This window comes from Octopus bimaculoides, chromosome 10 (genome assembly GCF_046866305.1).
Source record: "Octopus bimaculoides isolate indiv1 chromosome 10, ASM4686630v1, whole genome shotgun sequence".
NCBI lineage: Eukaryota > Metazoa > Mollusca > Cephalopoda > Octopoda > Octopodidae > Octopus > Octopus bimaculoides.
This window is the reverse complement of record NC_142937.1, coordinates 48269127-48294498: the sequence shown is the minus strand read 5'-3', so window position 1 is coordinate 48294498 and position 25372 is coordinate 48269127. Positions and strand designations below refer to the sequence as shown.

The 25372-nt window shown below is 35.9% G+C and overlaps 1 protein-coding gene across 1 annotated transcript in view; it reads right to left on the bottom strand.

Annotated features, from left to right (window-relative positions):
* Nucleotides 1-9080, bottom strand: part of LOC106868943 (ras-related protein R-Ras2) — a 33359-nt gene extending 24279 nt beyond the window's left edge. Inside the window, exon 1 of the mRNA XM_014914417.3 lies at nucleotides 8931-9080. Coding sequence (XP_014769903.2) covers nucleotides 8931-9063 — 133 coding nt within the window. The 5' untranslated portion in view covers nucleotides 9064-9080. The remainder of the gene's footprint in view (nucleotides 1-8930) is intronic.
* Nucleotides 9081-25372: the final 16292 nt, after the last annotated feature.

Below are 25372 nucleotides of genomic sequence, written 5' to 3'. Positions count from 1 at the left end.
TACATGTTTTGGATATTAATAAGCATTTATAATTTCCTTGATCTTGCACAGCATCAATTCTTATCAAAATACAAGAGTCACTGCATTTAAATTCTAACTGCAACAATGAACTGATCCCAGGATGTCAGTTTCTGATCTCCAATTCTTGAAGTATCAATTTTTTTTTTTTTTTAGCTACCAAATAATAGTGTGGGACACTTCCAAATCTACTGCAAAAGCCTGAACTATCATTCACCAAAAATATAAATTCATGTGGAGATTCTGCATGCTGACATTTTCGAGATACCTTAATCTGTGTTGTGACAACTTTGTCCTAGAGTCCCTTGTGTTAATGAATTGAGTGTGTTATGAACACACATTCTTTGTTAAGTAGTTGTTCTCTAGTGATGAAACACAACAGCAACTGGTATATTCATGTTCGAATTTGCCAGAACATATTAAGAATAAATATACAAGTCATTTTGATTCTTATTGTTCACTTTACATATGATAATTTAATAATATGTATTGTTATTAATCAAACTCAAAAGTAGATGAAAGAGTATATGACTGTTAGTCTTCAAGAAAAACCTTACTTTGATTAGGAGTCAAAGTATCTAGTTTCACCTAAATAGAACATGGGCTGGTTTCAAACTGGATCTGTTTAGTCATTTATACAGCAATGAATGGTAGTTGTTTGAAACAAATCCATTTGGAGAGCTAAACTTGCAAAGAAAATGACAACACAAGTACAGGAAAATACAAATTTTCCTTTGATTATATTTGGAGGTTCATTAGATCAAATTTTATAATTTTCTTATATGAAGGGAAGAAGTAACTTTTCTAAAGCTTCGTGAGACCACTACTGAGACGCTTCTGAAAAAACAGAAAACCGTTGGAAAACAGTTTATAGCAGAGACTCCATCTAAGAATATCTGAAGAAGGAATTGTAATTCCGAAATATCATCGGACTATAGATAACCAAATTACAACAGGTATATAGTCCATTTTTGTATTATAGTGCATTGTTGTACCATCCAAAACGTTTTATTCTTTAATTACTTAACTGATTTTTAGGGCTCACTGAGCTGCACAATTTAGTCATCAATTATAAATTCACCAATACAACCTAATTGTTGATAATTCTTTAATGAATACCAATATGCATATTCAAAAGTTTTCTTGGAAATATTGCTAAAAAGATTTAGTGACAAACAAACATCTTAATTGGTGAGTTTTACCAAAAGAATATCATCATATACTTGCAAAAATATTGCCTAATCTGTCATTATATATTAGAACATTATATATTGGTACCACAAGGATCCATAATATCTCTGTATTATGTGAGTGATAATATTATTATTATAGCTAACTTATATTCATTTTTATTAGCCAGCTATCCAACAACAACACTATTTCACTTTCATCCTTCTATTGACTTCTTATTATAGTTTATTGCTCCTTACTATAGCCAAAGTGAAGTTATGAACCAACAATCTCTCTAGAGATAAGTCATTTATTGATATGTTGTTGTCATGTATTTCCCAATTTCTACATAGTGTCATATCACCCAGTCATTTGTTTTTACTTCTTACCAGCTCCGATGTTGCCAGGAAGTGGAGCAGGGGATACCAATACCATTTAGTAGATACAGCTCAAGTACAATTAACTCTTTAGAAGTTGACACTGTTCTACTCAACATTATGACTCATTATTTATGATATTAACTGAGTGTCATGGTACTATGGCAAGTTCTGAAACTGGGATCACAAATGTATGTGATTCCAAGTTGGAAATATTCCACTTGTAACATTTAATGCCTTTCAGACATGAACAATACCACAATCTATTCTAAGGTTTTGCACCAATATATGAAATCATTATTTATAATATTCATTGTCCCTACTGACATTGGTTTGATGGTCTTAACAGGCAAGTTTGGCAATACTCCCAAAGCACATTATTGGGGTATAAGTATAGTAAATCAGTTCTGAAAGCATATTAAACACAGTCACATCATGTATACCAAAGATAATTTGAACAGAGTGGTTTCATAGATTCCTTCTTCCAACCAGTAATGTCGAGCTGTTGGCTTGCTTCGCTAAATGCTTAATTAATTAACTGCATTTTTACCTTACATTAGGTTATTCACATTACTAAACAGTCCTTTTGATTTTGGAAAGGTTAAGAATTAATGTCATTAGGAGATTTTTAATAATGTTGACTCCTTGCACCTTCATATTCTGATGGAAATATTTGCATTGCTTTATGGGGACAATGCATGTAATTCCATTTGTTTTAAAGAGTCAAACTCAATTGAGAAATAATTAAGAAATATTTTGAGAAGAAAAGAAAATTAACAATCAATTAAGAATAATTTGTTTTTCATATGGCTGGGGGGTGGGGAACAACTATATGTAACATTAATGAAGCCTGTGAATATTACAAAACCCAGACAATCTTTAATAACAAATAAAGAAGCACAGTTACCCTGGTAGCACCATTACACAGAATAGCAAAGATAGAAAGATTGAGATAAGGATATAAAAGACTGACAATGTTTGCTTTCAGCTAGTTTCCGTAAGATACTTGAACTTCCCTAAGAACACTGAAGTCCAGTTGGATAACCCCCTACTTTCTGTCACTCTTGATTTACTAGCATTATTAGCGCTAGAATTGAGAATCAGAGAAAAATATTTGCACACAAGATTAAATAACCTTCATAAGATTGCAAACAAAATCAGAGATATGATCAGAAACAAAATGGTTAGAATGATAGCATACACACAGCTTCAGAGCATTAAATGATTAACTTATGGAAAAGATTATAAAATTAGCCAGCCTCTCATAACTATAAAGTTGTGGAATTTGAGCTAGAGGATAGAAGATGAGCAAGAAGGAAATGAATAGAAAATTTAGCAATGACCTTCTTGAGTCACAGAAACATCCCATCAAGCTCTTTGACTGCTGTTTCAGTTCCAGATATCAGCAGTGAATGACAAAGTAAGAAAATGTATAAGATTCAATCAGAAGATATATAATTAGGATCTGTTTTTTTTTTTTTTTAAAGAAAATTGACAAAAACTTGTAAACCTGGAAAATTTATTTTTCCCTTTTAATTTAGAAAGTTTTTATCAATCTTCTAAAAAAGGAAGATTCAGTTGTTCCAGAAATTTAATGTTTTATAATTTGCATGTTGACTTATCTCATCACCATTGATTTATTACTTTTTTTTTAGGTTTAATATAATTTAGACAAGTCTGTGTAACTGCCTACTTTCACATATTCTTATGAGAAATAGTAGTAGGAAGTACAACAGAGCCAAGCCAACCCCTTATTTGCATAAGTAGCATGAAAACATATGATCTATCAAATGTTTCGTGACAAGTATCAAGTTTACCAGGTTAACTTCTGATTTCAGTTCAATTCCTTAAAAGAAAGATAAGCAATAAATGTAATGAAGTTTACATCAATCTAGTTTGCCTCCAGTAATTACTAGTACTTATTGCATCAAACCCAATGAGAAGAGATACAGACTACTCTAGACTGGATCCTATAATCTAACTGTTACGAACTATAAACCAATGTTACTGCTTTTGATAATTAAATGAAAGTTTTGAACCACACTGTCAGCAACAAGCTGATACTTTTTGCTTCTAGGCTATGTCATTTAGTCACACACAGGTAAGTACCCAGAGAAATCAGATGTTCAAAGATGTTCATCTCCTCTTTTATTAAGGCATACTAATCCATGTCTACATTATCCAATATGTACATCTTTTTAAGATGGTAGGACATGAAGAAAATTCAGCTGCTATTTCTAGCAGGTTGAGCATCCACATAAAGGCCTTCACTGTAGGCTTGTCTAGGCTATGCTGACATGTCTGAGGGTAATGAAATAAATAAATAACAGGATAGAAGTGTTTCAATCTCAAAGTTGAGCTTTTAGCTTTATAATATCAGCATGTGTAACAAAGCTTTGAACCATTTTCAGTCAATTTCCCAGTCCCTAACTTACTGACGTCAAGTTGGCATCAGATTTCTCCAGAACTAATAAGGTTAGCCATCTTTACAAGCAGAAATATATAAAAGTATAAATAAATGAACAAATAAAATAATAAAAAAAAAAAGAGAGAGAAACAAGATTTTGCCAAAATAGTCTAATAATAATAATAATAATAATAATAATAATAATAATAATAAATCACACAACTTTAATTAAAAAAAAGTTCAATCAGAAGAAATTTTTTTCAAAGAATTTATTATTAATTTTTTTTACAGAAATTAAATAGAAAAAATAATTATAAAAACAAACAAATCTTCATTCTGAAATAGCGTGTCTTGATGGAGTATAACTAGTTGCTTCAGGGATATGTATGTATGCAATTCCTGTATATGTGTGAGTTTTACTGGATAATTACAGTTTATTTATACATACTTATCCACATGCATTATACAGTATGAATAAATTCGAATATGTATAATTACATATAGACACACATACCTATGTATACATTTTTGTATGGAATATTTTGAATAGAGAGAGGAAAACAGTAATTAATTTACATTTAAAGAAATCTTTGAGTGACATTTGCAAACCATTGAGCTAGAGAAAATAGCAAGTGGAAACTAACAACAGGTGCTGGAAACTATTAGGATCTGCTCTAGCATTAAAAGGGATTCATATTACAGTCCTGGCTGGGAATTCCAACAGTAGTTCTTTTAAACAGGGCTTAAAAAATTTGTGCCCATACCCACCCAGAAGAATGTTATAAATTCTTTGTGGGTGTGTCTCTGTCAGAAACCTAATGTATAAGGAAACATGTGAAGGAGTGGTGTGGCAGAACTAAAAGGAGGAAGAGAGGGACAGACAGAATTACTGAATTTTCAAACTAACAAAATAGGAGTTTAAAACAGTTTTAGGTTGGTTAAGCAGAGACAACTATTATTGTCAAAAATATTAAAACATTTGAAGAATTTTCACCAATTTTGATTTATGAAACTTGTGATAAAGAAAAAAGGAAGTTGTCAGTTTGTATATACACAAAAAAAGAAAAATAAATATAAAATAAATAAATAAATAACCCAACAGCATTATTCCATGTGCCACACAAGCCCTCTAATCCTCATATGTATGATCATGTGTACAAATAATTTAACAACTCTGACAATTTTTAAATCTGCCTAGGTAGTAAAAATTGATTGGGCTATTTACGATATATTTTGTAGATTTATTCAAATAGCATTTGAATGAGTATATTTTCTGGTCATCTACAGATGTTCTATTTTTTTCATATATGAATGTTTTGAGTTAAATCTTATCCGATGGAAATATATACAACAAATCATGGATTTCAATGTCTTTATCCAATGAGACAGTTTATAGATATATTTATTGAAATCTATCTAAACTTTTTATAAAATAGCAATAATCCTCACCAACAAAGTTAGTTTTTGTATGTGGCAGATGTTCAGGTGCAATAAACACTGTAAACAAACAGGAAACAACTATCTCATTCCAGGGAGAAAAATTAGAGGTAGTCGATAGCTTCCGCTATCTGGGTGACCAAGTTAGTAGTGGGGATGGGTGCACTGAAAGTGTAACTGCTAGAATAAGAATAGCCTGGGCCAAGTTTAGAGAGCTCTTACCTCTGCTGGCGACAAAGGGACTCTCACTCAGAGTAAAAGGCAGACTGTATGACGCATGTGTACGAACAGCCATGCTACATGGCAGTGAAACATGGGCTGTGACTGCTGAGGACATGCGTAAGCTCGCAAGGAATGAAGCCAGTATGCTCCGCTGGATGTGTAATGTAAATGTGCATACCCGTCAGAGTGTAAGTATCTTGAGAGAAAAGCTGAACATAAGAAGCATCAGTAGTGGTGTGCAAGAGAGACGATTGCGCTGGTTTGGACATGTGGTGAGAATGAATGAGGATAGCTGCGTGAAAAAGTGCCACTCTCTAACAGTTGAGGGAACCCGTGGAAGAGGTAGGCCCAGGAAGACCTGGGCTGAGGTGGTGAGGCAAGACCTTCAAACATTGGGCCTCACCGAGGCGATGACTACTGACCGAGACCTTTGGAAATGTGCTGTGCGTGAGAAGACCCGGCAAGCCATGTGAGATCGTTGCCAGGGCCCCTGGACTGGCTCTTGTGCGGGTGGCACATAAGATGTACCATCCTGAGCGTGACCATTGCCAGTACCGCCTGACTGGCCTTGTAGGGTTTTCGAGCGAGATCGTTGCCAGTGCCCCTGGACTGGCTCTTGTGCGGGTGGCACATAAAAGACACCATTTCGAGCGTGGCCGTTTTCATGCGGGTGACACGTAAAAGCACCCACTACACTCTCTGAGTGGTTGGCGTTAGGAAGGGCATCCAGCTGTAGAAACTCTGCCAAATTAGATTGGAGCCTGGTGTAGCCATCAGGTTGCACCAGTCCTCAGTCAAATCGTCCAACCCATGCTAGCATGGAAAGTGGACGTTAAACGATGATGATGATGATGATGATGATGATGATGATACTAATAAGGCAATAAGATTACATCACAGTAACATAGAAATACCACTAACTCAATAAAAGCAAAGACAATATGAAAAACCAAAGTCACTTTAGATTTAATTTCAAGAAAAATTGTAAAGAAAAATTACAAACTATAAAATCTTAAATTACTTGCATGATATTTTATGCAAGTAAAGTTTTGTTTGTACCTTTTTGCAAATATTGTTCTTTGGTAAAACACTAATCATGAATAAACAATAAAATTCTAACCATGTGAATGAGCAATCATTAATCAGATTGGGGTTATGACTTTCTGCTCCTGTTGAAGATGAAATCACTCCAGTCAGGTGAGTTTGAATGGTCAAGTAGCATAACAGCAGTCATGAAAGTACATAAGCAACAGGCATCTTTCAATCTAGATATACCATACCGCATGAATTTTCTGCGACTATACAGTAATCTTTGCCAAGTTCAATACAAATGCATTAATTAGACTCAGTTTCTATTCATTGGGATTTATTGGATGCAGCTAGTAATCTAGCACAAAGTTTGTGCTTGGAATATCAACTGGTGTTTTAGTATGTGTGTGTGTGTGTGTGTTTTGATTAAGTGGGAGAGATAATGTTCACTATTTTTTCGTTGCTCAAGTAAATACTGACGAATGCTACAAGAGTAATCAATTGTTACAGGTGGTAGGTCATAATCCCATTATATGAAAGTTTCTAGACAACATTACTGTATTTCAGATGCAGAGTTCCAAACCAGAAAATAATTAGTTAATTACATACTTAAGACTATTAAGTCATTGCTTGATCACAAAACTGATTTTTATCCAGTCAAACATTTTAAACATATCATTATCATTTAACATCCTCTTTTCATACTGGTATGGGTTGGACAATTTGACAAAAGATGGTAAATTAGGAGAGTGTGTTAAGCTATACTAACTGCTTTGGCATAGTTTCTATGGCTGGATGCTCTTCTGAACACCAACCACTTTACAGAGTGTACTGGGTGCTTTTTAAGTGGCACCAGTAGCAGTGAGGTCACCAAGTAATCTGCAAGACAAGGCCCCTCAACTGAGGAGCGAAGCAGTGTTGAGGGAGGTGACTTAGTGCAAGGTGATGAAAGTATAGAGTATGAATACAGGGACAGAAATAGGTGTGTTGCAGTAAGGGAGATACATGGCAACCTTAGTTAGAGAAAGAGAGGGAAAGAGAGAGTGTGTGAGTAGAGAGAGAGTGGACAGAGTGTGGAAGGAGAGAATGGAGAGAAAGAGAGAGTGGAAAGGGTGAGTGGAGAGAGTGGAAAGAGAGAGAGAAGTGAGGTAAGATGGAAAAGATATGTGGAGTACACTCAAGTTACAGGGAGGTATATACAGTGAAGTGGACCAGAAACTGGATAGGGGAATGTAGTGAGTGGGCACAGGTAGAGGGAGGGGGTGTTAAGAGGGTTTGTGAGAAAGAAAGGAGAGGGACATATTTGCAAGGGTGAGTGGAAGGTCGAGGGAAGGGGTATCCTTGAAACTTAAAGTTTTGATAAGTCAAGGACATTTTAAACTTAAAACTGTTAAGGTACTGAACAACGTGGTTCTTGAAAACTCAAAACAGCTAAGTTATTTAGCAATTCATCAAATAACAACTTTGATTAGCACTCAAACATGCCTTCTCCATCACCAACATAAAATTTGGAGTGACAGGTGTAAAATAATTTAGCTGAATAGGTTGAGTTAGCACTGGTTCTCAACCATTTTTTTCCTATGGACTCCTTTGATTCCTATTTTACTCTACTAGACCTCCACAACCATCTGATGTTTTAAAAAATCCTATTATATTTTTATAATTAAATATTATTAAGAACTGTATAAAAAAATTTGCTAAAATATTTTGTATTATAGGAGTATAATTAATTTATTGCACTTAAATTTTAACAACAAAATCTTATATGAATGCCAAAGGGTCATGTGGACCACGGTTGAGAACTACTGAGTTAGTCTTTCACTTGCGACTACTACTTATGTGCTTAGTTGGTTCTCTGCTGATTCAAAATTTGGAACCTGTGGTCCCATCACAGAAGTTTAGCTGCTGAACTAGCTATTTGAGTCACCAATGTAAAATAAGCTACTTTACATTACAAAAGTCACCGAGCTTGCACATAATTCTGTTATTCTCCAAGAAAGCCTTGTTAGTGAAATGTGTATTTAGTATAGTTGTTTTAGAAAGATAGCAATTTGTTGCATAACTAAAGCTTCCAGAAGACATATTTCCAGGTGTTCTTATAAGAAAAGTAGAAGTAGCAGTACAATAAAACCATCCTTCATTTGTCAATTGTGAATATGGTTTGGATGCTTATGACAGCTCATATATCACTCATCAACTCTACCACATGCATGCACACACAAAAGCAGGAGGGTGAAGCCAATTTATAGAAGCAAGACTTAAATACTTACTGTCTAAGCGTGCTACTATACTATCTATTTGACATTGCTTTGTATAGGAATCTTCAATAGTGGGATCATAGTCTGTGACAAAGTAGGACTGCAAACAAACAAAATAAAAACAAATTAGTAAATCATTCAGCATGTATATTATTATATATAGTTCATAAAGTTAAACAAATAGTTATTATATGGAAAAATGCGAGCAAGAGAAATAATATTCTTAAGACTATAAACCTGGAAAAGTACGGGACAAGTTATTACACTTGGAGAAGTTCAGGACAAGTTATTACATCTGGTACAGTACAGAACAAGAAAACTTTTACTTAAAATATTGCAGCTAAGGATAAAATTTCAAATAAAATATTTAGATTTAGAAAATATTAGCTTTTATTAAAACTAAAAATTCTATTACAAGTTATTGCTTCTATTTGTTATTTCTTTTAAAAAATTCATTTTTTAAATTATTAATTAATAATTAGAAATTTAAAAATAGGTTATAAAAAATATTAGCAGTACATAATTAATACAAAAAATAGAATAATACAAAAATTAGTTACATATTTCAGTAAAATCTACCAATAACAACAAATTCACAGTAAAATTTGCTTGAGTTATTGTCTAAGTTATTGCTAAAGTCTTCACATTTTTAGTCTTGACCCAATGCCTATTTTTTACATAATGAATTTGCCTACCATATATACTATTCTACTTTGCATAAAACTTTAGCTATATTGGTACTTCTGGCTCTCATTTTTAAAGTATTCTAGTGTTTCAATATTTTAACAAAATGATGGTACCTTTTTCAATTATAATGTCACTTTGTAAATTAAAATCAAACAATGTTTTTAATATTCAAATTTTATCCTGAGCTGCAATATTTTAAGTAAAAATTTTCTTGTCCTGTACTTTACCAGATGTAATAACTTGTCCTGAACTTTTCCAAGTGTAATAACTTGTTCTGTACTTTTCCTGGTTTATTATTTTAAGAATATTATTTCTCTTGCTCACATTTTCCCATGTAATCCATGTTTTTTCCAGACTATGCTATTATGCTAATTAATAATTTAAGATTTTACCTTAGTGAAAATTGATTAATAAATTTAAAGTGTGTGTTGTGTGTGTATGTGTGAGAGAAGGTGTGTGTTGTTGTGTGTGTGTGTGTGTGTGTGAGGGAGAGACTGCAACGTACATTTTTTAATTTATTTTTTCCTTGCATCTTTGAGTGTGTGAGTGATTGACTGAGAAAGAGAGAGAGAGGTGTGTATTGTCAGAAAGAGAGAGAGCAAGTGTGTTGCTGTGTGTGTGTGAGAGAGAGAGAGAGAGAGAGAGGTGTTGTCAAAGAGAGAGAGGGAAGGAGAGAGTGATAGCATAAATTCTTTTATTTATTTAGTTTCTCTCATCTTTTTTAGTGAGTGAGCGTGCGATTGATTGAGAGAGAGAGAAAGAGAGAGGTGTTGCCATGTATGTGTAAAATGGCTAGGGTCAGTCACACATGCACACAAATATATACATGCATAAATACATACGCATACATGTTTTTTTTTTGTGTGCATGTGAGATAGAAAAAGTCAGTCATTGAATGAAGGTGTGTTCTTATGACAATTTTTTTTGCATGTATGTATAAGTAGCTAAAATTTACGCAATCACTCTCTCTCTCTCTCTCTCTCTCTATCACATACACACCTTTTCTCTCTCTCTCTCTCTCTCTCAGTCAGTCAATCACTCACAAATTCACTGAAAAAAGATGTACGCTGTCTCTCTCACATACACACACAACACACTTTCTGTCTCGCACCCCTCCAGCAACACACACACCCACCCATGTCCACTTTCTCTCTCTTTCACTTTATGCTAACTTCAAACAAAATGTACATTTCCACTCACAAAAGTAAATAAAAATTTTTTATGGAATTTACTAAATGCCATAAGGTAACAGCTGAGCCATGCACACATGCCTTCGTGTTAAAACAGAAGATTGCCAAAATGGCTAGGCTATTGCCAAAATTTCTAAAATAATATTAAAATTTTTTTTCATTTTCATGATATAACTGCATTAATTAATACAGATAACATAATTAAACTAATTGCAAATTAGCGGTGTCATTGATAATTTTTTCCTTTCCTCAATGACGCTGGTGACGTATATTAAAAGTCCCCTTATAGAATTATATTCATAAAAAAGTATAGAACTAGATTATCACTCTCAAATTTGAGAAACAAACACTCATAGCATTTTTCCTTTAAAACTTCATTGCATGAGATTGATTCCATTAAATTCCTCAAATTGAGCTCTATCATTTTAGCTTAATTAAGATATAGTTTGTTTTTAAAATAAATAAGTTAATTATAGTTAAATCCAATTTTTCTTACCTTACTAATATTTTTTTTCATGATATTTTACCTCACAACTTTTTTGATACAAATTTTTGTTGTATGAGATCAAAACTATGAAATTCTTCATGCTTTCTTCTATCATAGAAGCTAAGATAAATATATTTTGCTTTTAAAATAAAAAAAGTTATTTAGATCTAAACTTGAATGGAGGCATTACTCTCTTATAGTGTTGCTACAAATTTTGATGAAAACTTTTTTCTACTGAACCAAATCTCAATTTTTTAACAGTTTTCAATTTGGTTAAGAATAGAATTAGTGACAAAGCTCTGAAGATGCTGTGTGAGCAGATTGTGGCCTTATATGTTTATATGACATTTCTTCTGATATTATTAAGTCCCTATACCAACAGTACTGTTGTTATTATTTAGGGCAGGTTCTCATATCAATTTTTCTTTTGATGAAGATTGTTGTGTCATTCCTTATGTTTCTTCACTTATGTTTCAAACTGGCACAGATATGGCTGTGCGGTTAAGAAGTTTGCTTCCCAACCATGTGGTTTGGAGTTCAATTTCATAGCATGATAACTTGGACAAGCATCTTCTACTATAACCCTGGGCTGACCAAAGCTGTGGATAGTAACATTATTGTTACTTCCCAGGTCAGTGGATCTTATGTTGGCTTTGTGTCTTCAAAGACATGCAGAATAAGATATCCCTTATTTGAGAAATAAAGATGGGTTAGTAACAAGAAGAGCATTTAGCTCTAAAAGAAGGCATCAACAATATATTCCCACAACTCATGCCAGCATGGAAAATGGACGTTAAATAATGATGATGATGATGCTTGTAATGTGTTGCAAACTGCAGATTTTCTATTGTGGTTACTTTAAGTTTCCAGTTATGTAGACATTTATCAGGATATTACCAGAGTAACATTCCAGGAAAAATAAACCATTCTGATTTTCTGAGAATGCATAACTCTTCGATAGCAGAAATGAGTTATTTTCCCCACAACAGCATAACAAAATCTCCAGAATTAAGGTGAAGTAGGAATCAAAAATAGAAGGGAGTGAAAACAAAAAAGAAAAATGAGAAAAGTGAACAGTGGAGTGCATACAAATGCATATGTCCAAACGTATGCACATGGGAGTAGGCCACTGAAGGAACTTAGTCTAGTAAAGGTGGCATGACCCATTAATGTAATAAATACTCCTCAAAATGTGTTTCACCAAAATGTCAGACCTGATATTTAAAAAGAGATTATAGTTATGTAGATTTTTTAGGATGATGAATTGTGCAAAGATCAAATCTTTTATTTCAATTTTTGTTAGGCACTCTCTTTCAATAATCTTGCATATGGTATTACAGATGTAAGGTTATTTTTCTGCTTTTAATTGTTAAATGCAGTCAGTTAATTTTGTTGTAATTCTTTTTTATTGATGAGTCTAAAAGAAGTACAGCTGTAGAATCATTGCTTGAAATTCGCTTCAGCCCATGCATCATATATGTGCTACTTCAAGGCTTAGTTTTATACAGGTAATTTCTGCTGCACAAATAATGGATTTTGTGTTGCAAGACATATTTCAAGGGCATGCATTACTTTTCTGCATAAGCATATGGCTTCTGTTCTTACAAGTGTGTATGTGAGTATCATCATCATTTTCACAACTACTTTTCTATGCTCACATGAGTCAGACAAATATACATTATGCAGAGTTTTTATGGCCACATTCCTTTCTTGTAGCCAATCTATTTCTATTTCCTAGCAAAGTAATAATCTCCAAGTCTATTGAACAACAAACTGACTGGAATTTTTTATGCAGAGAACTGAAAAGGAACAAGTCTTATGGAGCTTCTTGTTTACAAACTAGCAAGGAAAATACAAACTCTCTCTCACACACACACACACACGAAACAGGCTTCCTTCAGGGTTTGTCTATTAAATCAACTCGCAAGGCTTTGGTTGACCCTTGGCTATACTAGAACACACTTGCTCAAGGTGTCATTCAGTGGGACTGAACCTGAAAGTATATGGCTAGCAAGTGAACTCTTAACCACCTAGTCATGACAGCAAGAGAACATACTGAGACAATCAACCAAAATTCTATTTATACAGGAATATGAAAGACAAGGTTGATAACCTTTTCGATGAATTATAATTAATATTGGACATTGCAAATGGAGCTGTTGTGTTAGTAGCATTAAGCACAAATAACTGAAGAAATTATTGCTAGTTTTGGGTGTGTGAGTAATCTGAAGAACTGTTGTCTGCCCAGAAAACTAACATTAAACAAATTACTTATATTCCATGTTTATCTCAGCCAAAGTTATGAAGTAAACAACTAATGTTATACCTAAACAGTTTAATATAGTCAATTACTCCACCTCCTGGGATGTAGTAATGGGGTAAAAAGGAAAAATAAGAGAAATACCAAACAAATTGTTCAGTTTAGGCACAAGGCCAGACAAAACACACATGCATGTATACACTCACGATCATTAATCTCAGTTGGAAAATCCTGAATTTATTTATGACTCAAAGAATAAAACTTGAACAAGCCCATGAATATACATACGTAAGGTTCATCTTGAAAGTACTAAGGATTGGTAATTTACTGATTAGAAGGCTCAACAGGTAAAAAAAAAAAAAAAATGAGGGGAAAAAAACAAGTTTTATCCATAAAATAATTATTCAACTGTAATAAACAATAATCTAGTCACTAAGTGCATGTTTATATATGTGTGTGTACATTACATATATATATAGACACACACACATTGTGTAGTGTGTATGTGAGTGTAGTACATGTGTGAGTACTATGTGTATGTGCTGTGTATATAATAATAAAATAATAAATTCTATTCCTTAAGAACATTCAAATTCTATCCTAATGCTGCGATACCTACTTATGTTTAACATGGGATTGTTTTAAGCTAACAAGTGTACATCCACATGGTCACATGACCTGTTAGAAATATCAGCCAAATCTGCATCAAATACTCTCTCTCCATACTATCTTAAACAGGTAGCACACATTGAATGGTGTAATCTTAGATGTATTATATCTGAAACTAAGGCTAGATGGTCATGGCTGGAACACCTTAATCATATGCTAGCATGTTCGGAGCTGTCTTCGGGTTAAACTACAACTGAACACATTAATGTAATGAGGATCTCTCATTTTACTTTTTCTTTCAGATGCGATATATCAAAGGCCACATTGCCATCTTTAGAAATTTCAAATACATTTCGAAGAGTCTGAAGAAATTTGGCTGCTATTCTAGAAGGTAATGCAGCCATTTAGAGCTACTCATTGGTTCATGTGATAGGTGTATCAATATTATGTGGGCTGAGGCAGTGTGGAGTAAACAAGTCAGGAGGAAGAGTGGCTGCAATATTAACAACACATAACTAGGATATAAAATAACCATAGTAATATTATCGTTGCTGATAGTAAATGTTTAAGTAACACTATTTTGATTATCACTGAGAGAATGGTAATACGTGATATGTTGCAAAGTATCTTGAACTCCTTTTGGGACTATGTTTCTTAATGAAATACATGGTGTAGATGTTTCAATTCTTTTTGAAGATAAAGAATTTGGTGAGATTTAGTAAAATAACGTTTTTGATATTAAGTTAGCGTGTACAATGTAAACGATTCTTGCATAAACTTACAAAGGTAGCTTTTAATTTCAATATAAACACTTGAAATCAAGCATTTTTGTATCAGCACCTGAAACAGTCTCGAGTGGTTGCAACTAAGAGAGTTAATCAGTTCTACTGGAGCAGACTTATGGTTTGAAGTAGTTAACTAAATAATTAAAAGTGACCCAGCTATTGAGTACAAGAGTTACGAACTGTTTCAATCATAAATTGTGTTTTCTGTCATGCAAGTCAAATTTTTTAGATCGAAAAGTTAGGTCGACTTACACACCAAGACAACTTTGGAGGACCAAAAATTCTATGTGAAATGCAGTAGGATTTGGAAAGATAGTAAAGATGTTTGAATATTTACACTATATGTTTACATTATATAATACATCAACTTGTATGCAGGAAAAAATGGTAATATTTGCTTGTGTGGAGTGTGGACATCCAGTTTGTTGTACAATCTGGTTTTTGCATCGAAGAATGACAGGGACCTTCTCTTTGTGGCTGGTGACTTCAATGGTCATGTTGGACAACATTCATGGTGTACATGGAGGCTATGGTTTTCGTTCCTGCAATGAGGAGGGAACCAGACTGCTGGAGTTCTGTGATGCAAATGACTTTATGGTCTGCAATACTAACTTCAGGAAACCTGTCAGTCACCTAGTCACCTACCGTTCTGGCAGGCACACTAGTCAAATTGACAACATCCTTGCCACGAAAAGGGAAAGATGGCTGCTTATAAATGCCAAAACCTTCCTAGGCGAAGAATGTACCCCACAACATAGACTAGTAGTTAATGACTTCAGGATCAGGGCTACGTGGCTGCCCAGAAGACGACCAGCATGGAAGCTCAAAGATCCTGCGAATGGACAGAGATTTAGAGACTTATTACTCGAAGCCTTTGACGAAATAGAGGGGGATATAGCTTCACACGATGTAGAAGACAACTGGAGGTTTCTACGGGACAACCTGCTGAGGGCCACTGACCAAATCTGTGGATGGTGCAAAGTCCCCTCTCGACCCAAAATAACGTGGTGGTGGAACAATGTTGTTGACAGGGCTATTAGACAAAAGAAACAGGCTTGGAAGGACTGGAAGAACAGTGGTAGCAGGGAATTGTATCAGACTGCCAGAAGGGAAGCTAGGTGACAGGTTTATTTAGCCAGAGGGGAAGCAGATGAGAAAAAATTTGCCAATGTTCTGCGCTGTGAGGATGAAAGACTTGAGGTATTTCGTGTTGCGAGACAGTGTGTGAGAGAAATGTGTTCACATGGATGATGGTACACTTGCACTAAACGAGGCTGCAAAGAGAGAGGTTTGGAGGTGCCACTACGAAAGATTGCTCAATAAAGAGAATGAATGGGAGAAAGAGAGTCTGCCGAATGTCGACCCAACAGAGGGACCAGCTATCCAAGTTGACAGTACCATGGTAGATAAAGCAATTAAGAGTATGAAGACAGGGAAAGCCCCCGGCCCATCAGTTATCACTGCAGAGATGCTCAAAATATCTGGCAGTGTTGGCTATAGCCTAGTCACCCGTATTGTTAACCAGGTGATACACAAAGGAGTCATACCCAATGACTGGTGTAGCAGCACCATAGTCAACTGCTACAAAGGTAAAGGTAACGCTCTAGACACAAACAATTACAGAGATATCAAGTTGTTGGACCAGGTAATGAAGGTCACGGAGAGGGTCATAGCACAACAAATTAGGGAGAGAGTCAGTTTAGATGAGATGCAGTCTGGGTTCGTTCCAGGAAAAAGCACCACTGATGCTATATTTCTGGTAAGACAGCTGCAGGAGAAATACCTAGCCAAGATAAACCTCTGTACCTGGCTTTCGTTGACATGGAGAAAGCCTTTGACAGGGTCCCCCGATCCCTCATCTGGTGGTCAATGAGGAAACTAGGGATAGATGAGTGGTTAGTGAGAGCTGTGCAAGCCATGTACAGGAACGCTGTCAGTAAGGTGAGTGTTGGCAACGAGTACAGTGAAGAATTCCTGGTAGAGGTAGGGGTCCACCAAGGTTCAGTCCTCAACCCCCTCCTATTTATCATAGTCCTCAAGGCGATAACAGAGGAATTCAAGACGGGATGCCCCTGGGAGCTCCTCTATGCTGATGACCTTGCACTAATTGCTGAGTCACTATCAGAACTAGAGGAGAAGTTTCAGGTGTGGAAGCAAGGACTAGAATCGAAGGGCCTTAGAGTCAACCTAGCTAAAACCAAAGTCCTAATAAGTAGGAAGGTAGAAAAAACACAAACCCCTTCAGGTAGATGGCCCTGCTCAATCTGTAGAAAAGGCATAGGTAGAAACTCTATAAGATGTACCCAGTGCAAGCTATGGACACATAAGAGGTACAGCAATATCAAAGGAAGGTTAACTAGAAAGTTAGTTTTTGTATGTGGCAGATGTTCAGGAGCAATAACCACTGAAAATGTGCAGAAAACAACTTCTGCCACATTCCAGGGAGAAAAACTAGACGTAGTTGATAGCTTCCGCTATCTAGGTGACCAAGTTAGTAGTGGGGGAGGGGCGCTGAAAGTGTAGCTGCTAGAATAAGAATAGCCTGGGCAAAGTTCAGAGAGCTCTTACCTGTGCTGGTGACAAAGGGTCTCTCTCTCAGAGTAAAAGGTAGACTGTATGATGCATGTGTACGAACAACCATGCTACATGGCAGTGAAATATGAGCCATGACTGCTGAGGACATGCGTAAGCTCGAAAGGAATGAAGCCAGTATGCTCTGATGGATGTGTAATGTCAGTGTGCATACTCGACAGAGTGTAAGTACCTTGAGAGAAAAGTTGAACCTAAGAAGCATCAGTTGTGGTGTGTAAGAGACACAATTGCGCTGGTATGGTCACATGGCGAGAATGGATGAGGATAGCTGTGTGAAAAAGTGCCACATCCTAGCAGTTGAGAAAACCTGTGGAAGAGGGAGGCCTAGGAAGACCTGTGATGAGGTGGTGAAGTGTGACCTTCGAACATTGGGCCTCACCGAGGCAATGACTTCTGACTGAGATTTTTGGAAATATGCTGTGCGTGAGAGGACCCAGCAAGCCAAGTGAGACCAAAATCCAAGGCCTCTGCCAGGGATGTAGCCAGCCCACTTATGCGTACCTTTCCTTCATTGGACACTAAACTCCACTTGCGAAGACCTGTTGAGGCAAGTGAAATCAAAATCGAACTAAATTCGACGACTGGCCCCCATGCCAACGTCTCCTTCATTGGACACTAAATTCGGCTTGCGAAGACCTGTCGGGGCAAGCGAAAGCGAAATCGTGATGGCACCTGTACCGGTGGAGTGCTAAGAGCACTGTTCGAGCGTGATCGTTACCAGCGTCGCCCTCCTGGCACTTGTGCCAGTGTCACGTGAAAAGTCTTTCAAGCGAGATCGTTGCCAGTGCTGCTGGACTCACTCCTGTGCAGGTGGCAAGTAAAATACACCATTTTGAGCGTGGCCGTTGCCAGTACCGCTTGACTGGCCTTCGTGCTGGTGGCACGTAAAAGCACCCACTACACTCTCGGAGTGGTTGGCATTAGGAAGGGCATCCAGCTGTAGAAACTCTGCCAAATCAGATTGGAGCCTGGTGTAGCCATCTGGTTCACCAGTCTTCAGTCAAATCGTCCAACCCATGCTAGCATGGAAAGCGGACGTTAAACGATGATGATGATGATGATTTCATTTGTCAGTGTGCAAACTGGAAGAGATAGAATGTTGGATAAGATACCTGACAATATTTGCTCCAACCCACTCTGCTTTGAGTTCAAACCCTGCTGAGCTCAATTTTGCCTTTCATCCTTCCAGCAGTAAAAAAAAAAGAAATACCAATCTGAGAATCCAAGATGGTGGATTGGCAAAACTATTAAAGTGTCAGATGAGATGTTTTGTGGTATCTATACCAAGTTTTTGTGTTCTGGCAGCAATACCTGCAGTGAGACTGGTGGTGCCAAGCTGTATCATACATTAAGCAAAGCCTTAGCACTGGACAAAACTGGTGGCTTGGGAGAGGAAGTAGCATACACAAGCAACTTCCTAGTTAAAAAAAAAAAAAAACTTGACCAGTCCTGCAGACATAGGTGCACATATATGGTCAGCTCTCTGACAGAAGCCCTAAGTCCATCAGCAGACTATGTGGGTTTTTAGATCCCCACTTCCAGTTGGTCTCAGTTGAGTAGATCTATGACAGGGAGCAAACCAATCATATGCTTGGAAGTGACCCACAACTACAGTATAGCATGTAAGTCATAACAAAATTTAGCCCAAGACATACTCTTTTTAGAGTGTCAATGAATTGCTAAGCAGACCATATTTAAATTTCTGTCCAGTTTTGTTTTGATTATCCAAAGATTCTGATAAAGACTGCAGAGGAAACATGTTAGATGAGCTGAATTACAGCTTAGGAGATTAGCTATCTCAACATAATAACAATTATAATCCTTTCTATAAACACGGCCTGAAATTTTGGAGAGGGGGTGGGGTTAGCAGATTTCATCAATCGTAATGTTCAACTGGTACTTATTTCATTGACTCCAAAAGGATGAAAAGCAAAGTCAACCTTGGAATTTGAACTTAGAATGTAAAGTTCTGTAAAATGTCACTAAGCAATTTAACTGGCATGTTAAAGATTCTGCCAGCTTTCCACACTAAGGCAGTCTAATCAAACCTAAACGAGTTGTCTCCCATACTTTTCAGAATAATTAAAATAATATTAATCACACATTAGCATTGTCTTTTCTTCACTGCACAACTATTTCGAATTGTCTTTTTAATGCTCACTGAATTTGGCTATATAATAGTAATAATAATAACAACAAGCGCACTCAGAGAGTGGAAACCTCTGCCAATGCAACACCAACATCTTTTCAACGATTAGCCAGAGATGATTTTTAAAATGAGAATATCTGAAATAAACTCGACTGCTCTCACAAACAAGAATACTAAAAATGAAACCGACTGCTCTCAAAAATTAAGCAAAAAAAACAAAAAAAAAACAGGAAAAATAATCCAGAATCCTTGACCAGTATCAGATCAATCCCAAAATCTAATCAGTTCATGCCAGTCACAAGGCCAAACATGCCTGAAAGTTTCATCTGAATCCATCCAGTGGTTCTTGAGATAGCTTGTCTACAGACAAACAAACAAACATGACTGAAAACAATACCTCTGCCTTTGGTAAGGTGGAGGTAATAATAATAATGATGATGTTGATAATGGTTTCAAATTTTGGCACATGGCCAGCAATTTCAGGGAAGAGTGTAAGTCAATTACAATGACCTCAGTAATCAACTGGTATTTGATGAAATGCTGCTGAGCATATAGTTTCTGATATAGGAACAAGGCCAGCAAAATTTGAGTGGAGGGTGTTACAATCAAACCTAGTATTTGGTTGGTATTTTATTTTATCGACCTCAAAGAGATGAAAGGCAAAGTTTGAAATCAGAACATAAAGTGCCAGAATAAATACTGCAAAGCATTCTCCCCCCTTGATACTTTAATGATTTTGCAAGCCTGTCTCCTTCCAAATAACGATAGTAGAAATAGTAGTTGGGGCAGCAACAGCAACACTAGTAGTTTTTTCTACAATAAGAGCTAAACTAATGGTATTTTAAAAATTTTTATGCCATACTGCTGTTCAAATGTTAGCATATGAGATGGGGAAATCAGCTCCACCTGTGCAAGTAAAACTAAACAGGCTTTAATGAATAGTGCTACCTTTTGAACTAAACCAAATTGTGAAAGACAGAAAGAAGTGGCATTACATATATTCAAGGTCAATAGGAAAGTAGTTGATATAAAAGAGAACTCAAATAGTTCACCACAAAAGGAAGGATTAGGTAACACTATTGTCATTATTAAAGCACCAGTTATAATTCATCCCAGATACAAGAAAATATAAACAAGAGCAAACTCATATTACAAGAGACAGCATTATCAAAATGAGTCACTGACCAAGGAAAGGTGCTAAGGTCAAGATTCAAGAATACAAAAGCCAGCTCTGTTCTGTCTACCTGTTTTCTCTTTCTCCCTCTTTCCTTAACCACCTGCCAACCCTTTACAACCACAAGGCAAACAGAACCAGCTATGTATGAATGAATAAAATTGGGGATGTTGGACAAGGGAGAAGAATCTCTGAAGCATTTCTCTAACAGGATATGAACACTCTGGAAAGCTTCTTGTGGAATAGCTAACCTAAAAAACATTGTATACCAGACAGAGACATAAACAAATATGGCTAAAGATTAGCGATAACACAATGCAAGTTTTTTAAAGGTTATATCAGCAGAGTATCATCACTATCAGTTTTACATCCTAGATATATTTTTACTCAAAAAACTGAAACGTAGAGAAGAAAAAAAAAAGATGGCCTCAGTCTCTCTAGTTACTGTGGTTATTGTGAGGAAATGGTGTATTCCTTAAATTCATTGGCAAGTATGGGTATTACTGAAGATTTAGACTTTATGTAATTTTATCTAGGGCAATTCAGCCAAACAGAGCCAATCCTTCTCCAAGTTATACCCGCAAAAAGAGTGGGTAGATCTGATCACTGCAAGTTAATGACATGCTCATTAATTTTATAGTGCTGTTACCACTTACAGTTTTCTTCAGATGCAATAATTTCATTTTCTTATACATCATTTCTGGAAAGGGATTTGGCCTTATAAACAAGAGGATGCAAGATCAAGATGAGAGAAATCAGGGAGGAAGTGGAATGTGTATAAGACACGGTAATATTGCAACCTCATTCAATCTATAACGGCATGGAAAAGAGACATTCAACTCATAAGGATGATAATGATCTTTGTGGTTGTCATCATCATCATCATCATTCTTTTCTATATAGGACACGCAATATTGATGAAACAGAGAACCACAACCACTAGCTCCTTCATCAGTTTGGAGTTTTTCCATCACTCAGTCATTTTCTCTCTCTCTCTCTCTCTCTCTCTTGGTCTGATGTCAAATACATGGGCAGGGTGTTTTCACTGCCTTGTCAGTTGTTCAGCATAGCAACAACAGTGATGAACTACAAATACATGACAGTCCATTTGATAAAAAAAAGGTGACCATCTCATTCATTCTACTATTGACTCTACTCTCTGTCTATGTTTACTTACAAGTATACTCAAAAAGTAAACACACAATACTCTGCTTTGTTTTTTTTGTTTTTTTGTTTCTTTTCTTCTATCTCTTTCAGATAAATTAACCAAAACTGAAACTGATATCTTGTTAGTGCGTTTGTTCGCTACAGCTAATACACTAAAATATAATCCAAATTAAATTTTAACCATATAAAATTTGGCCTTGATCAAGACAGTTTACACCTCACACTATCAATGTTTTTTTCCCCTTCTTCTTCTGACATAATTGCAGATGAAGTAAGATCTGGTGAGAATTAATGGAAACTATTACCAGAAATATAAATATATATAGTATGAGTGACAACAAATCTAATCATAATGATGACAATGAAATAAACAAAGCTAAAAAGAAAAAGAAATAAGAAAGAAAGAGCCAAAATAGATTATATATAACGTTCCCTTTTAAAAGAAGAAATGAAGAAAAATAATTTGTATCATAAAGGTGGACATCATGGCAGAAATGGTGGCTATCCTTAAAGAACATTAAAAATGATGTAATCTTGTCACCTATCTAGTTCCATCATAGTATTTATGCATCTCGTAAAATCAGAATCCTTAATACATTTAGTATGCATTAAATATAACACAGCTAATGACAGCTTAGGTATTTACACAGAATGCAAATAGCTCATGTATTTATACATGTATCAAGAGCAGACACCACCACTACTGCCAGCAACCATATTAATGCATGCAGTATATATAAATATTGTAGTGTATATAGCAATAGTGTGATATAGTGTCAAAGACAGTGGTGGTTTGATAGATGTAAACAAATAACAGCAGAATGAAATATTTTTTATATTTTTACCAATTCAAGATATGTCAGTCTAGTGCAAGAATTCTCAAAGAATTCTCCACAGTAGTAACCATAGTAACAGAATATAGGCTGTTAGTGAGACTGCATGCATAATGGTTAGCACAGAGGCTAGCAATGGAGAGAGAGAGGAGGGATGATGTGTGTGTTTGTGTGTGAGGGAATGAAAAGCAGTGAAAAGTACAAAAGCAAGGAAGAAAGTGGTAGAGAGAGGAGGGGTATTGGATTAGTTTGCAAGATATAACAACACTTCCTTATAACACAGACTTAATATATGTATGGAGATATAGAGAAAAAAGTCAAAATTACAATGATTGAGTTCGAGTGCGTGTATCGAAAGAGGCAGTATAACCATTGCTAATGTTATGCAACACTACACTACACTGCATTTTATGAACCACTTAGGGAACATTTAAATGGTTGTCCAATTGACTAGAAATAACAGTCAAATCTTTTAACAACATGCAACAGTCTTTTAAAAAAATATGACACATTGGGTAATGTAGTCTGAGATAGACTGCTGTAAATATGATGGGAATAGTCGTAGCTCGAAATGCTTTTCATCACAGGTCTGTTTGATGAAGTCTAGCTTGAAACTAAATAAAAACAACAATAACACTTGTAGTATCACTAAAGAAAGGGTCATAGTTCAACTAATTAGGAAGTGAGTTAGTCTGGATGAGAAGCAGTTCTGTTCTGTGCCAGGGAGAAGCACTACTGATGTTATCTTCCTGATAAGGCAGCTAACTACAGGAGAAACATTTAGCCATGAATAAACCTCTGTGCTTGGCTTTTATAGACCTGGGGAAAGCCTTTGACAGAGTCTCCTATTTGCTCATCTGGTGGTCAATACAAAAGCTAGGGATAGAAGTGTGGTTGGTAAGAGCTGTCAGAGGCGAGCTGACAGAAACATTAGCATGCCGGGTGAAATGCTTAGCGGTATTTCGTCTGCCGTTACGTTATGAGTTCAATTTCCGCCGAGGTTGACTTTGCCTTTCATCCTTTCGGGGTCGATAGATTAAGTACCAGTTACGCACTGGGGTCGATGTAATCGACTTAATCTCTTTGTCTGTCATTGTTTGTCCCCTTTATGTTTAGCCCTTTGTGGGCAATAAAGAAATAAGAGCTGTCAGAGCCATTGGCAAGGATGCTGTCAGTAAGGTGAAGGTTGGCAATGAGTACAGTGATGAATTTAGCGTACAAGTAATTCACCAGGGATCAGTTCTCAGTACCTCTTTGTTTATCATAGTCCTCTAGGACATAACAGAGGAATTTAAGACTGGCTTCCCTTGGGAGCTTCTCTACAATGATGACCTTGTTCTTATAGCTGAATCACTACCTGACCAAAAGAGGAAATTTCATATGTGAAAGCAAGGACTGAAATCTAAGGGCCTTAGAGTTAATTCAGCTAAGACCAAAGTCCTAGTAAGTATGAAAACAGACAAAGCTCAAATCTGTTCAGGGAGATGGCCCTGTTTGATATGTAGGAAAGGTGTTGGTAGAAATTCAATATGGTGTAACCAGTGCAAGCTATGGACACATAAGAAGTGCAACAGTATCATGGGAAGGCTAACTGAGAAAGTAGTCTTTGTCTGTGGTAGATGTGCATGTACAATGGACACTAGGAATGTACAGAGAATAGGCTTCCTCAAATGTCTGCAGGAATCCTTTGAAGTAGTAGATAGCTTCCATTACCAAGGTGACCAAGTTAGCTGTTCATCCATGCCCTTGATGGCAGTGGGCAGGATTTGAACTCAGAATATATAGAGCTAGAGTGGATACTGTAAGGCATCTCATTTGATGCATTATCACTTCTGCCTTGGATTGGTATATCATTGACCTTTGAAAAGATGAAAAGCAAAGCCAACCATAGCAAGATTTGAACAGAGAGCACAGAATCAGAATACTGCCAAGCATTATATCTAACATCCTAAGAACTCTGCTAATTTGTCATAGCAAGTAAAAGGGTCAGTCTAAAAGGGAATAGAGGAACATAATACAAGACAGACTGATGAACTTATGAGTTCACAATGAATATAATAACATTTCTGAAAGTAAGGTGATGAATTATTAATATAAAAATAAGCTGTATAATATAATGGAAAAAGCATCTCTTCAAATATTATATAATAATAACTTCTAACATGGGCATAAGGCTATAACATTTGTTTGAAGGCATAGTGGATTATATTGACCAACCTGCTATAATTGACTAATATTTAAATTTTTTCTATTGTCAGTCAGATACAGGAATGCCTTACCTATTTCTAACAACTCAACTGTAAATAAGAATCAGACATGTGTTAAGCATTAAGTTGAGTCATCACAATGGTAGTAGAAAGACTAAATCTAAACAATATGGTCAGTCTCATTAGGTACATTGTGGCTTTTGATAAACAAAATTTGAAAAAATTCAAGGAGACTCAAGATTAAAAGACATCGAAGTTTGTTTTTGAGTGGTATACAATGGTGAAGAATAGATAAATATTATCTGATGATGACT